The sequence below is a fragment of the Peromyscus eremicus genome, chromosome 11, assembly GCF_949786415.1.
Source record: "Peromyscus eremicus chromosome 11, PerEre_H2_v1, whole genome shotgun sequence".
Lineage (NCBI taxonomy): Eukaryota > Metazoa > Chordata > Mammalia > Rodentia > Cricetidae > Peromyscus > Peromyscus eremicus.
Genome location: NC_081427.1, coordinates 73,356,335 through 73,369,368, shown reverse-complemented (window position 1 = coordinate 73,369,368; position 13,034 = coordinate 73,356,335). Strand labels below are relative to the sequence as shown.

At 38.3% G+C, this 13,034-nt stretch overlaps 1 protein-coding gene across 1 annotated transcript in view; it reads left to right on the top strand.

Moving 5' to 3' along the window:
- The window catches only part of Kiaa0825 (KIAA0825 ortholog), a 385,021-nt gene that overhangs the window by 145,139 nt on the left and 226,848 nt on the right, over positions 1 to 13,034 (top strand). Inside the window, exons 14-15 of the mRNA XM_059276577.1 lie at positions 6,108 to 6,332; positions 12,751 to 13,034. The exon at positions 12,751 to 13,034 is cut by the window's right edge and continues 122 nt beyond it. Of these exons, the coding sequence (XP_059132560.1) occupies positions 6,108 to 6,332; positions 12,751 to 13,034 (509 nt within the window). The remainder of the gene's footprint in view (positions 1 to 6,107; positions 6,333 to 12,750) is intronic.

Here is a 13,034-nt window from a genome sequence, read left to right as displayed (position 1 = left end):
GCCCCTGTTTCAGTTTCTTAACAAGATCTTTTGCTGGGGAGATGTATAGTGTATCCAGTATACTGTGTGATGTATACTCTGCTCTGTATACTGTATGATGCATACTATGTACTCTATACTGCATGATGTATCCTGTATGATGTATCCTGTATCCCATATACTATATCCTATATACTCTATTATATATACTGTGTATTGCATACTATATGATGTGTCCTGTATACTGTATACTGATTCCTGTATACTATATCCTGTATACTCTATGATGTATACTGTGTAGTGCATACTATATGATGTATCCTGTATGCTGTAGATGGCAGTTCTGTGTCCCACCAGCAACTCCCAAATACCCAGCAACCGCTTCCCAAATAATTGACTTGGAGGCTTAATATTACTTATAAATGCTTGGCTGTTAGCTCAGACTTATTACTAACTAGCTCTTACACTTAAATTATCCCATAATTCTTATCTATGTTTAGCCACGTGGCTTGGTACCTTTTCTCAGTATGGCTTTCTCATCTCGCTTCCTCTGTGTCTCGTGGACTCCTGACTCCACCCTCCTTCCCAGCATTCTCGGTTTGGCTTTCCCACCTAACTTCCTGACCAGCTACTGGCCAATCAGCATCTTATTAAACCAATTTAAATGAAAAATCTTTACAATGTACAAGAGAATTATTCCATAGCAGTATACTGTATACTGTGTACTGATTCCTGCATTGTATATAATGTATATTAGATACTGGATACTATATGATGTATCCTGTATACTGTATACTGATTCCTATATACTACATCATGTATACTCTGATGTATACTGTATATTGCATACTATATGATGTATCCTGTATACTGATTCCCATATACTGTATAATGTATACTGCATACTATATGATGTATACTATATACTATATCTTTGCCTAATTACTTATACATGTTTCATCATATTATCTGATTCATCAATTTCATAATTTTAAAAAATTGAGTTTCATTATGTACAGATTTAAATGTATGATTTCTATCATCTATAGTTTTGAAACACCCAAGAAACACTAATTTTCTAAGTAAAGAAAATATTATAACATTTTGATGGGATTTTCACTAATGTTGTTACTTTTGACTCCTTAGTTACTTAGATATTAGCAAGAAACCTTGTTTTAAATGGCACCCTGTTTGCAATTTGCAAAATTAAAGGCTCTTTTAGTGATGTATATTCATTTCACATAATACTGTGTTTCAAAAGGAAATTTGTTGCTGTTTGTAGTTTGGAGTTCTTTGTTCTCATTATGAATCCTCTGCCAATATAGAGTTAGAAAGTCTTTCCCCATAGCCTGCTTGTTTATATCAATGCTTTTTACCTAGAAACACATTCAAGTGTACTGTGCATTGCTTTTATAAAGCTGAATTAGGTTGTTCTTGATTATACAGAACATCTTTCTTGAAGGTAGCACAAAAACCTCTTAATTACTTTTGTTCTTATTCTTTCAAATTATAGAAAAAATTAAAGATTTTTTATTAAGAAATTTTTTTCTTTCATTTAACACACCAATCAAAGATTCCCCCCTCTTCTCTCCTCCCATTCCCCCCCAGCCTCCCCCTCTCAATCCATCCTCTACTCCCATCCACAAGAAAGCAAGGCCTCCCATGGAGAGGCACATCTAGTAGAGGCAAGACCAAGCCTTTCCCCCTGCCTCAAGGCTGCACAAAGTGTCCCATCGTAGGCACTGGGCTCCACAAAGCTGGCTCATGCAACAGAGATGGATTCTGATTCTACTACCAGGGGTCCTCCCAAGCAGATCAAGCTGTCTCACCATGCAGAGGGCCTAATCCAGTTCCATGCAGGCTCCACAGCCATTGATCCAACTTTCATGAGTTCCCTCTAGTTTGGTTTGGTCATCCCTGCCTGTTTCCCCATCATGATCCTGATTCACTTGCTCATAGAATCCCTCTTCTCTCTCTCTGACTGGACTCCTGGAGCTCTGTCTGGCGATTGGCTGTGGATCTCTGCATCTGCTTCCATCAGTCATTGGAGAAAAGCTCTGTGATGACAGTTAGGATATTCACCAATCTGATCTCTGGGGAAAGCCAGTTCAGTTCAGATACCTTCTCCACTATTGCTAGTAGTCCAGGCTGGGGTCATTCTTGGGGATTCCTGGCAATTTCCCTAGCACCAGGTTTCTCTCTATCCCCATGATGTCTCTCTCTATCATGGTATCTCTTTCATTGCTTTCCCCCTCCCTCCCTGTTCCAGTTCAACCATCCCATTCCCTTATGTTCTCATTCCTTATCCCCTACCCTCCATTGCCCACCCTTCATCCCCAATTTACTCACGGAGATCTAAACTATTTCCACTTTCCAGGGTGGTCCATGCATCCCTCTTTGGGTCTTCCATGTTAGTTAGCTTCTCTGGAGTTGTGGGTTGTTGCCTGATTACCCCTTGCTTTATATCTAGTATCCACTTATGAGTGGGAACATAACATGTTTGCCCTTCTGAGTCTGGGTTACTTCACTCAGGATATTTTCTAATTCCATCCATTTGCCTGCAAATTTCATGATGTCATTGTTTTTCTCTGCTGAGAAAATGTGGTACATATACACAAACATCATTGTGTATATGTACCACATTTTCTTAATCCATTCTTCAGTTGAAGGACATCTACATTGTTTCCAGGTTCTGGCTATTATGAATAATGTTGCTATGAACATAGTTGAGCATGTGTCCTTGTGGTATGATTGAGCATTCCTTGGGCATATAAGACAAAATGACAGCCTACAGAATGGGAAAAGATTTTCACCAACCTCACATCTGACAGAGGTCTGGTTTCCAAAATATATAAAGAACTCAAGAAACCAGACATCAAACTAACAAACAATCCAATTAAAAAAAAAAAATGGGCTATAGAGCTAAACAGAGAATTCTCAACAGAAGAATCTCAAATGGCCAAAAGACATTTAAGGAATTGCTCAGCATCCTTAATTATGAGGGAGATGCAAATCAAAACAACTCTGAGATACCATCTTACACCTGTCAGAATGGCTAAGATCAAAAGTACTGCAGACAGCTTTTGCTGGAGAGGATGTGGAGCAAGGGGAACACTCCTCTACTGTTGGTGAGAGTGCAAACTGGTACAGCCACTTTGGAAATCAGTATGGCAGTTTCTCAGAAAATTGGGAGTCAATCTACCTCAAGACCCAGCTATACCACTCTTGGCATATACCCAAGGAATGCTCAATCATACCAGAAGGACACATGCTCAACTATGTTCATAGCAGCATTTTTCGTGATATTTTACTTTTAAGTGCATTGGTGTTTGGCCATGGTTGCCAGGTCCCCTGAAACTGGAGTTACAGACAGGTCTGAGCTGACAAGTAGATGGTGGGAATTGAACCCAGGTCCTCTGGAAGAGCAGTCAGTGCTCTTAACTATTAAGTCATCTCTTCAGCCCTGAAATTATAGAAAAAAACTTAAGTAATAAAGTTTCTTTTGTTTTGTATGCTCTACCATCTCTGAAATGAACAAATTTTAAAGATTATTCCTGTAAATATTGAAAAGCATTTATCATCTTAACCCAAATACCATTGCACCTAAACTCTGGTTTTTATCCCTCTTGGAACCAAGCTCTTCTGTGGGCCTGAAGCTCACCTGACTTACAGCCATCATTCAGCTTCCTTCAAAGACCTCCTATGTGTTATCCTAGAAGGAAAGTAATGGGGCTACAGTTTTTGTTGATTATTTTCTTCTTAAAAGACTTAATAAAGTCATAAAAAGGAAGACTATAAATATCTTCTGTCTACTCTTCTCTCAGTGTTATTAGAAATTATTATTGAATGATACTTTTTCTTGCTTTCCTCTCTTATGTCAATCAGACAGAATTAATACATGGGCCTGTAGCAGCTGGAGTTGGGATGATTATGTATTTTCTCTACAATATGTCTCTTAGAAGTTTAAGTACCTACTTTTCCTTTTTGGGCATTTTATTTATTGAATGTGTGTGTGTGTGTGTGTGTGTGTGTGTGTGTGTGTGTGTGTGAGAGAGAGAGAGAGAGAGAGAGAGAGAGAGAGAGAGAGAGAGAGAGAGAGAGAGAGAGAGAGAGAGAGGGAGAGGGAGAGGGAGAGGGAGAGAGAGAGAGAGAGAGACTCATGTGGAAGTCAGAGGAGAATATTCTCTCCTTCCATCATGTAGGTTCCAGGGACTGACAGCACGTACCTTTACCCACTGAACCATCTTGCCGCCAGTCCCTTTTTGAGACAAGTTCTGTCTCTGTAGCCCAGGCTGGTCTAGAAAACTCTGTGTAAAAAACCAGGGTTCTTCAACTTCACCACAGTTTTCCTGCCTCAGTCTTCCGTGTGCTATAATGTCAGGTGGCACTTGATAGGGCACACCTGTCCTTGTTTACAATGTTAAAAACTAAGGTTCTGTAGACAGGGAGAGGTGATCAAGTCAGGTTAAGATTCTGAGAGCCATTACCTGATGCCTGGCTTCTATTTATTGGATCTGAGAAAGAGTGGCTGGAGGTGAAAAGGGTCTGAACAATGACAGGAGAGGCAGAGAGTGAGGATGGTGGAGATTGCTTAAGCTTGTTTGTAGCAAGATGTCTCAGAGTCTCATAATGAGCATTGGCAACTGTGTTCTGAAACTAACATTGTAGTTTTAAAAATCCTCCCTAGGTATTAATGATGCCAGCAAATGCTTATACAGCATTCAGCTACTATTTCAGATGTGTTACATAAATTAATTTATTTTTGAATAATTATTAGAGAACTGTTTTCTCTATCATTTTCCATACACGACACCTTTAGTTACAAAAAAGAAAACATCTTTAAAATAAAACTAAATAAAGGACTTCCTAGAATTTTCAGATAACCTCTATTTGCCCGCAGATATAACCAAAGTAGACAGTAGTTATTGATATGGGAAAATAGTTTCCCTATGTCTTCCAGTTAATTTGAGTTTTGAAACAAAAATAAACAAACAAATAAACAAAACACGTAGTTTTACCCTCAACCATTTCTATAAATAACAACATTTTGACTACCTGAGGTAATATTATTTTACAAATTAAACTATCAGTTTTGCTATTTCCAGATCTTTCTTACCATAGTGGCTTAACAATAAGCCATTATTAAACAAGCTAGTCATTTGAGAAATGTTTTTTAGGAATTCCATGGAAAAGGGAGCACAGATATTTTTCCTTTTTGATTTAAATAGCAGCCTTCATATTGCAGTCATATTAAAAATCAAAGAAGCAAACCAGATATTTTATCACATTTAGTATGGAAGTCCTGTATACCCATGGTGGAAAATTATGGATAATTAAAAAGGAAGACAGAAAAGCATGCTATAGGGTGGAAAGGAGAAGAGAAAGTAAAAAGAGAAAAAAAGGGAAGAAGCATTACTTGAGATCACATCATCGATAACCACCATTACCATCAGACAGCACATCTTCTTAATAGATTATGTGTGCATACATGGGCCTTTTTAAATAAAAAAGATGTACCTTACTCTTGTCTAACTTGCTTTTGTTTTTTAACTGTGTACTATCAAGCGTTATGGTAAAGAGGAATATGAGAGCTCATTGGACGTTGAGATGGTTTCTCCTGTTTCTTTAGGTTCTTTACAGAGTCTCGGTGTCTTAGGATTTAGTTTCACAGAAAAGAGTGAGTCAGTATTTAAGTAAAATGTTAAAGTTTTGCCGATGTTGGGCATGGTGACTCTTTTCTAGTGCTGGGCTGTAGGATTGAAGCCCAGGGCCTTTGGGTGCAAGCATTCTACAGCAAAGCTACACCAGCAGCTTAGGGATGTCAGTATTATTGAGAAGTGGTTCTCTATAAAGGTTATACAATTACTATTCCACCACAGAGGCCAAAGCCAGCAGTCAGTCCCACCACTTACCATAGTCTTAATTGATATTCTTTCATTACCAGGTAGGGGAGACTTCTATTTCAAATGGTTTATGAGCTGATTCGCAATTATATGATGTTCTAATTAAATTGATCTCTCCTCTTCTATAGATTTAAACTAGGTAACTGTGAAACAGTTTTCCCAGATGAACAAGGCACAGCTGGTGACCAGGCTCTGCTAACCATAATATGCTCCTTGATTTTAAAGTCTCAGTGTACACGGAGTCCCAGCCAGAAGTCATCCGCTGTCTGAGATTGGTGCTGATGGACGCTGTCAAGGACATTGTGCAGCAGGTCGTATCCATGATGAGATGCGGGAGAAACAGTGAGGCAGACCTAAACAAGCCCCGTGTTCCTGATCATCTGCTTCAGAGCATTCCACAAGAATGGAATTATATTCCAAGAGAATTCAGAAGGAAAGAATCAAATAAAGGTGAGCACATTAGTTCTCTAAGAAAGTGTCTCCTAAAGAAACAATCTCTTTTATTTTATTAGTACTTCATAATTTTTTGAAATTTGTTTTGTTTCTTTATTTTTGTTTTTGAGATTATAATTTGATTAACATGTCTCTAGAGCCTTGCTCTTTCCTCTCCCCAAACTCCCCCATTTGTCCTTCCCCACTACCCTTCAAATTTATGGTCTCTTTTTTATTTTATTAATTGTTATTGCATGCATAAGTATATTCATATACATATATATTTCTAAATATAACCTGTTCAGTCTGTAGAATGCTACCTATATGTATGTTTTCAGGATTGACCGTTTGGCATTGGACAAGCAATTGGCATGCCCTTCCCTGGGGAAGACCTCTCCCACTTATCCTTGGTTGTGTATCATTACTTCAGAATTTTAATCTTTTGGTTTTGCATTAGTAGTCACAGAAGTCAGATGACCTTTCCTTACTTTAAATCTAGATAATGATCTGTGTGCCCTCACAATCACTCATATAGTTTATCTGTTTTGTTTTCTTTTTCTTTACCCTACAACCATCATATTTTACTTTCTTTTCCCTTCACACACCTTCAGATGTAGCTTTTAGGTGCCAAATAGCACCTAGTTTGGTAGTTGTAAATAATTTTCTGATAGGAATCTCTCTTCCCTGGACCTGTGGTTCTGGACTAAATCTATTGGTCTTGTTTGGAGTAATCCTTCACCAAGTGTGCTTGTCTCATCATTTATCTCTACATTCTCATATCATATTACTTATCTGTGTGAATCTTCTCTTTCCTAAAATAAAATGTCTCTTCATGTTCATATTTAAAGAAGAATATTTTTCAATGCCAAGGAAAAACTTTCCACAATAAAACATTCCAACTGGAAGCCACAGAAGTGAGTTGGGGCGTCTAGCCTTTCCTTCATTCTTTCCGATGGAGATCCATATAGAGTAGCATTTATCCAGAGACTTCCATTACAAACGCAAGGCAGTTGTCTATGGATGGCCTTCCTAGGAATGTCCTATCAAACTGCCTTTGGATCTAGTAAAGATACTTAACTGAAACTGGAAAATGTCCCCTTTTCACTGGGTTGTCTCCATTGTTGACAGGTCTCCTTCCTTCTGGCTTTTGGATGTTCCCTTCACTCTTAGGGATCCAGGCAGCATGGTATCACTAGCAGGCTAAACCACTTGATGAGTGCTGTTTACTCAGTTGTTCTATTAAACTATTTTCTTTTCTAAGAAGCCTGTTGGAATTTCTCCATACCATTTGAAAGGGCTTCTAACCTAAGAATGCCCACTTTGTATACACCAGTTATTGGGTCTTCCTTACTAATTAGTGTTTTTCATTATAAGTTGGTGTAGTGTTACAGTATACAGACAGTCATAAAGAGGTGTCAGTCATATGAAACAAGTGATGGGAGGAGGTGAAGCTACAGGCCATCTTGTGCCTTCTAAATGTGAATGACAACAGATACTCTTACTCCTGTTCTCTGTTCTGAAACACTTTAGGGACCACCATTTGGTACTTCTTGTCCCCTCTTTTTTTTCCACTCTGTATTATAATTTTGCTTTTTCTGGTTTTTATTGCCCTCACTCAACTTCAGTTCAAAAATAATTAGTATTTACTTTGGTTATTTCAAGAAAGAAAATCTATATTCACATAATTTTTATTACAATATCTTGTTAAAATTATTCTGCTTTTTAATTTATTGTTAATCTATTATTGTTGTTAATTTATACATTAAGGTTTTTTTTACAGATATGTATGAATAAGAATAAAACTGGATATGTGGGTTTGGTACTCTCTACACTTTTAGACATTCACTCGAATTCTTGAAATACATCCTCCTTAGATAAGGACACTACTAAAACCAGATGATATTTCCATGTTGGGCATTCAGTCATCCATTGACTCAGTAGACATTTATGTGTTTAAGACCACGGACATACTATACACGTACTCTATCGTCCATTATATAGGGAACTAGTACAATGAGATGGGTGTGGACTCCCAGAACAGACACAGGTATGGGAAGAAACAAGTTAAACTTTTATAAAGTTCTCTCTGAAGATTGTCACACTGAGGGGTTGGAGGTAGAATAGGGGGTGGGAAAGAAGACATGATTCCTTCTTTAGCTTCTTGCATAGATCAATGCTGTATTGTAAAATCTGCTGTTAACAAAATTGATTCTCTCAAAAGATCCAAGTGACCCTAACATGATCATGTTGCTGTGCTGGGGATACAGCACAGAATACACAGTACTAAGGTGGGAATGCTATCATGTATTTCCATTGCAAATATGAACACTTTCTCTGTCCTGTCATAAAGTGAAATAATAATTTGATCAGATTTAGAAAGAAAAAGTGTGGGGAAATCACCTGATATATGAGCTCCCATGTATTTTTATTGAAAGTGAATTCCTTCTGAGCTTTGTGCCATGGTTTATTAACCTTCAGCATTAAATTGTCTTGATTAGCAAAAGATTTCAAAACTAAGCATGTAACACATGAAGACAAACTCTGTTAACCCCCCAGTGTTGAAGTCTAATGGGATATGATCATATTCTTTATAACTTTGTCTAAACAATGACAAATGCTTACAGATGCATTTCTAAACACAGAATTCTAACTTACTCAAAGATAAATAGAACCTACAGGAATATCTGTCCTTAGTGTGCATGCACATGGTAGAACACAGAACCACAGCAGAGGCAAACTAAAGTGTGTTTCCTACCTTTTCTTCGTCAGCAAGTACTGTAATATAGAGAAAATAGATGATTTAGAAAAATGAGCACCACAAACTGTTACACAAGGCATGAGACCAAAACTGCATGTGGTTCTCACACAGCTCAGCTTTTTCATATTTGTTCCATTGTGTTTAAGAGCAAATGCACAAAGAACTAGTTTGATGTTGTTTTATTTCGTTGACAGCAGTTAAGTAAAATATATTTGAGATGTTGTTTTATCAGTGGTATAAGATTTTTAATGGAAAGAGTGCTTTATGGGAAAATTTTTGTTTGGAGCATTGGCTTCAACTGAAACAATGAATTCTGGAGCAAGCAAACAAATAACACCAGAAGGAACATTCATCCAGGCCACTGTCCATGGGGAGATTCTTAAAAAGGATTCTGGTGGCAAAAATACATGCAGTGTGATGAAAAGCTATTATTATAATTTATTTTTAAAAAACTAGAAATACTAGTTTTATAAAACCAATATTACCAATAAAACGTATCTGTACACTTTCATACTTAAGATACATATTTTCTAACCTACTTAAAAGTATACCAAATAAAGTGTCTCAGTGATCACTGGGTCTTTATCTTGCAAATATGAAAATACAATGTTTTCCTATTAGTTTGCAAGGACAATGAGTTGAGCACATGGATGTTGGGTATTTATTGACAAGTTGCAACAACAGATTTGTCTGTCCTGTGGTTAAGACTGAAAGGAAAAAGTCTTAATTTTGAGAACACAGCTCATTCTACAGATATGCTGCATAGGTCTTACCTGTATTCTTATAGTGCCTTAAAAAAAAAAAAAAAGCTAAAGCATCCAATAAAACTAAGTGAACTTAGAACCAGATGTTTGTACCATGCAGTATTAAGCTGACATTTTAAAAACAATAAAACACTAACTCACACGTTAACATCAACAAGTTACTGATATTTGATAGTTATAATTAAATAAAGTACTAAAAACTAATATAAAAACATTTATTTGCCTTTCTTTCCTTTATTGTTAAATAACCGTTTTACATTTTTTGTACTCAAATATGCCATGATAGTACCAGCTATGTAGAAAGAAAGAAATGATAAACATAAATCTGGCTACCATATTGTAGTTAGCTAGCCCACAGTCTTTCATATCTGAAAAGGATTATTAAATTTTGAATGGATGTCTACCCATCTAGAGACAGCTGAATGCGTTGTGGTTGTTACTAGCCCTTCTTCATGTGCTGTTAACTCCCACTGACTCAGTGCCTTCATGTTAGAATGGACTTACTTGGTGACAACTTGAAGCTCCTGAATGGAATTTGCCTTAAGCTTTAATGAATTAGTTAAGGATTTGAGTTCCTGGGTCTTTACAGTTAGAAATTTCAGTACACATTCAGGTGCAAAGAGAATTATACTTGTTATCTAGTTGGAATTGTTTGTTTGGGATTGTATTTAAGCTCCCTTTAGGATGCAGGAAATATAAAATAAAATCCTTTAATAAATCTCTCTCTCTCTCTCTCTCTCTCTCTCTCTCTCTCTCTCTCTCTCTCTCTCTCTCTCTGTGTGTGTGTGTGTGTGTGTGTGTGTGTGTGTGTGTGTGTGTGTGTGTGTGTGTGGTTTTTCAAGACAGGGTTTCTCTGCATAGTCCTGGATATCCTGGAACTCACTCCAAGGACCAGGCTGGCCCCAAACTCACAAAGATCCACCTCCTCTGCCTCCTGAGTGCTGGGAATAAAGGTGTGCATCACCATTGCCTGGCAATAAAATCTTTTATTTTATGTATTAAGTGTTTGCCTGCATGTATTTATGTGCACCATCTGCATGACTGGTATGCATGGAGACTGTAAGAGGGCATTAGATCCCCTGAAACTGGAGTTACAGGTGGTTGTGAGCCTCCTCGATGTAGGTGCAATGAAGTAAGCCTGGGTCCTCTGCAAAAGCAACAAGTGCCCTTAACAACTGAGCCAGCTCTCCAGCCCATATATTAAAATCCTCTAAGTAAACTACCTGAAAATAGAAGAGTAATACTCAAACACATAAAGAATAAGACTTTTAAAATAATTTAAGAATACAAAATGGCTTGTCAGAAGGTGTTCATGTTGCCATTATTGGGGTACCCTGTATAAGAAGGGGCTTGAACTGAGCCAGCACCCTAGGTTAGTCTTAGTAGGAAACAGGATATCAGAGCTGAGGAGGTGGGAAAATTCCTCACTACCAATCCTCAGTTAGACATGAAGGATCAGGAAGACATTTCAAAGGAAAGGGGTGAAGAGGGAGGGAAGCCGGAGAGGCACGCCAGTTGAAGGATGGTATTCCACGTGGTTGTGTTGAGTTAAGGGATGAAAAACAGACACAGAGCAGCAGGATGCCAGCAGAGAGTTTGTCTGTGGCATTGCAACCCTGCAGGAAGGCCAAGACTATAAGTTCTGGGGTCATCTAAAGGAGTGAGTTTCAGGCTGGGGATCCAGTTCAAGAGTGCTTGCTTAGCATGCACTAAGCCTGGATTTGATCCCCAGCACCTCATAAAACCAGGCTTGAAGAGAATACTAGCAGAAAGATCTGAAGTTTGATCTCACCCTTGGCTAGATAAAGAGTTTTCATCCAACCTGGGATCCATGACACCCTATCTCAAAATAAAAGAAAATGTGATAGCATAAAATTAAGTAAAGAGGAGTTTTTAGCTAGGGACAAATGTGCTCCCAGGGAACAGAGATACACCTGAGGTGGGATGCTCCTGGCATTTAGTTAGTGGAAATGTAAATGCTCCAGAAATTCTGCCATGTATAGAACAGCTTTACACAACAAAGAATTAGACAGTTGTCCATGGTGGGAAATTGAGAAACTGTGCTTTAGAGACAGAACATCAATACATCCTTCAAAGAAACAGCACAAAGCAAATGGCGTCGTGTAGACTCATCAGACAAAAGGCCAATGACCACTAAGCAAGCACCACATTCAGGAAGTGGTAGGAGAACAAGGAGCTAGCATGAAACACAAACAAGCAAAGAGGAGAGAGAAGCATGAACCAGTTAACTCAAGTACTCAATGAGTAGTTATTGAACCAGGGACACAGCGCTGCCCGCAGGGAGCTCATATTCTAGGAATGGTGACAGATGCTGAGTCAGTGGATGAGATCATTTCAGATGGTGGTGGGTACTGCAGCAAAGGCCACAGAGTAGTTTCCATGAAAGCAAGAGACTTGGGTTTGAGATGGGGTGGGCGCAGTGAGCTGCTTTGGGTGGGATGGCTACAGAGGCCCTCTGAGGAGGTCACATGTCTGGTAAGAATGGAAGACGAGCCAGTCAGTCAGTCCTGAGAAGAGCTGGGATGCTGTGTCACAGACCACAAGGGACAAGAAGAAAGCATTTAAAGGGTGGATGGTGTCAAAGGTCATGGGGATCTTTGCTTAGTTACCAGTGTCTCTGTACTTCAAAGATTAGATCTTAAACAATAAACACACAAATTATAATTCTAAACTTTGAATTTTCATTTATGAAGGAAAAATCATGCTTGAAATTTGGAGATTCTCAGGTAATAGTGCAGGAGTTCCTGCTGGAGTTCTGTGGGAAAGCATTAAGCACTTGTTCATCTTAATAATTTTCTCCACAAAAGGTAGACATCCCCACACAGAGAAAGCCATGATGTGATGGCATGAGAATGCTAACAGTAATCATACCTTTTCTACCTTTTCTTCCCAGGCTTCACGAGGCTTGCTGCTCAGGCAGTATCTATTGTAATCAGCAAGTTACCTACGGTGATTGCATGCTTGCCTCCCACAATTAAATACTTCTTTTTTCTGTCTGAGAGAAAAATGTCAAAAAACTTGGCTGAATTGAAGAAAGCTGGCCTGCTTGTCTGGAACTTGATTGTAATTATATGTCGGATATTTGAGGATGGGAACACCGTGGAACGTTTAACAGGTGCCTCCCTTGACAGATGGAGTAAAGAGAAAGCAGCTTTCATCTGTGTGTGTTTGGAAAGC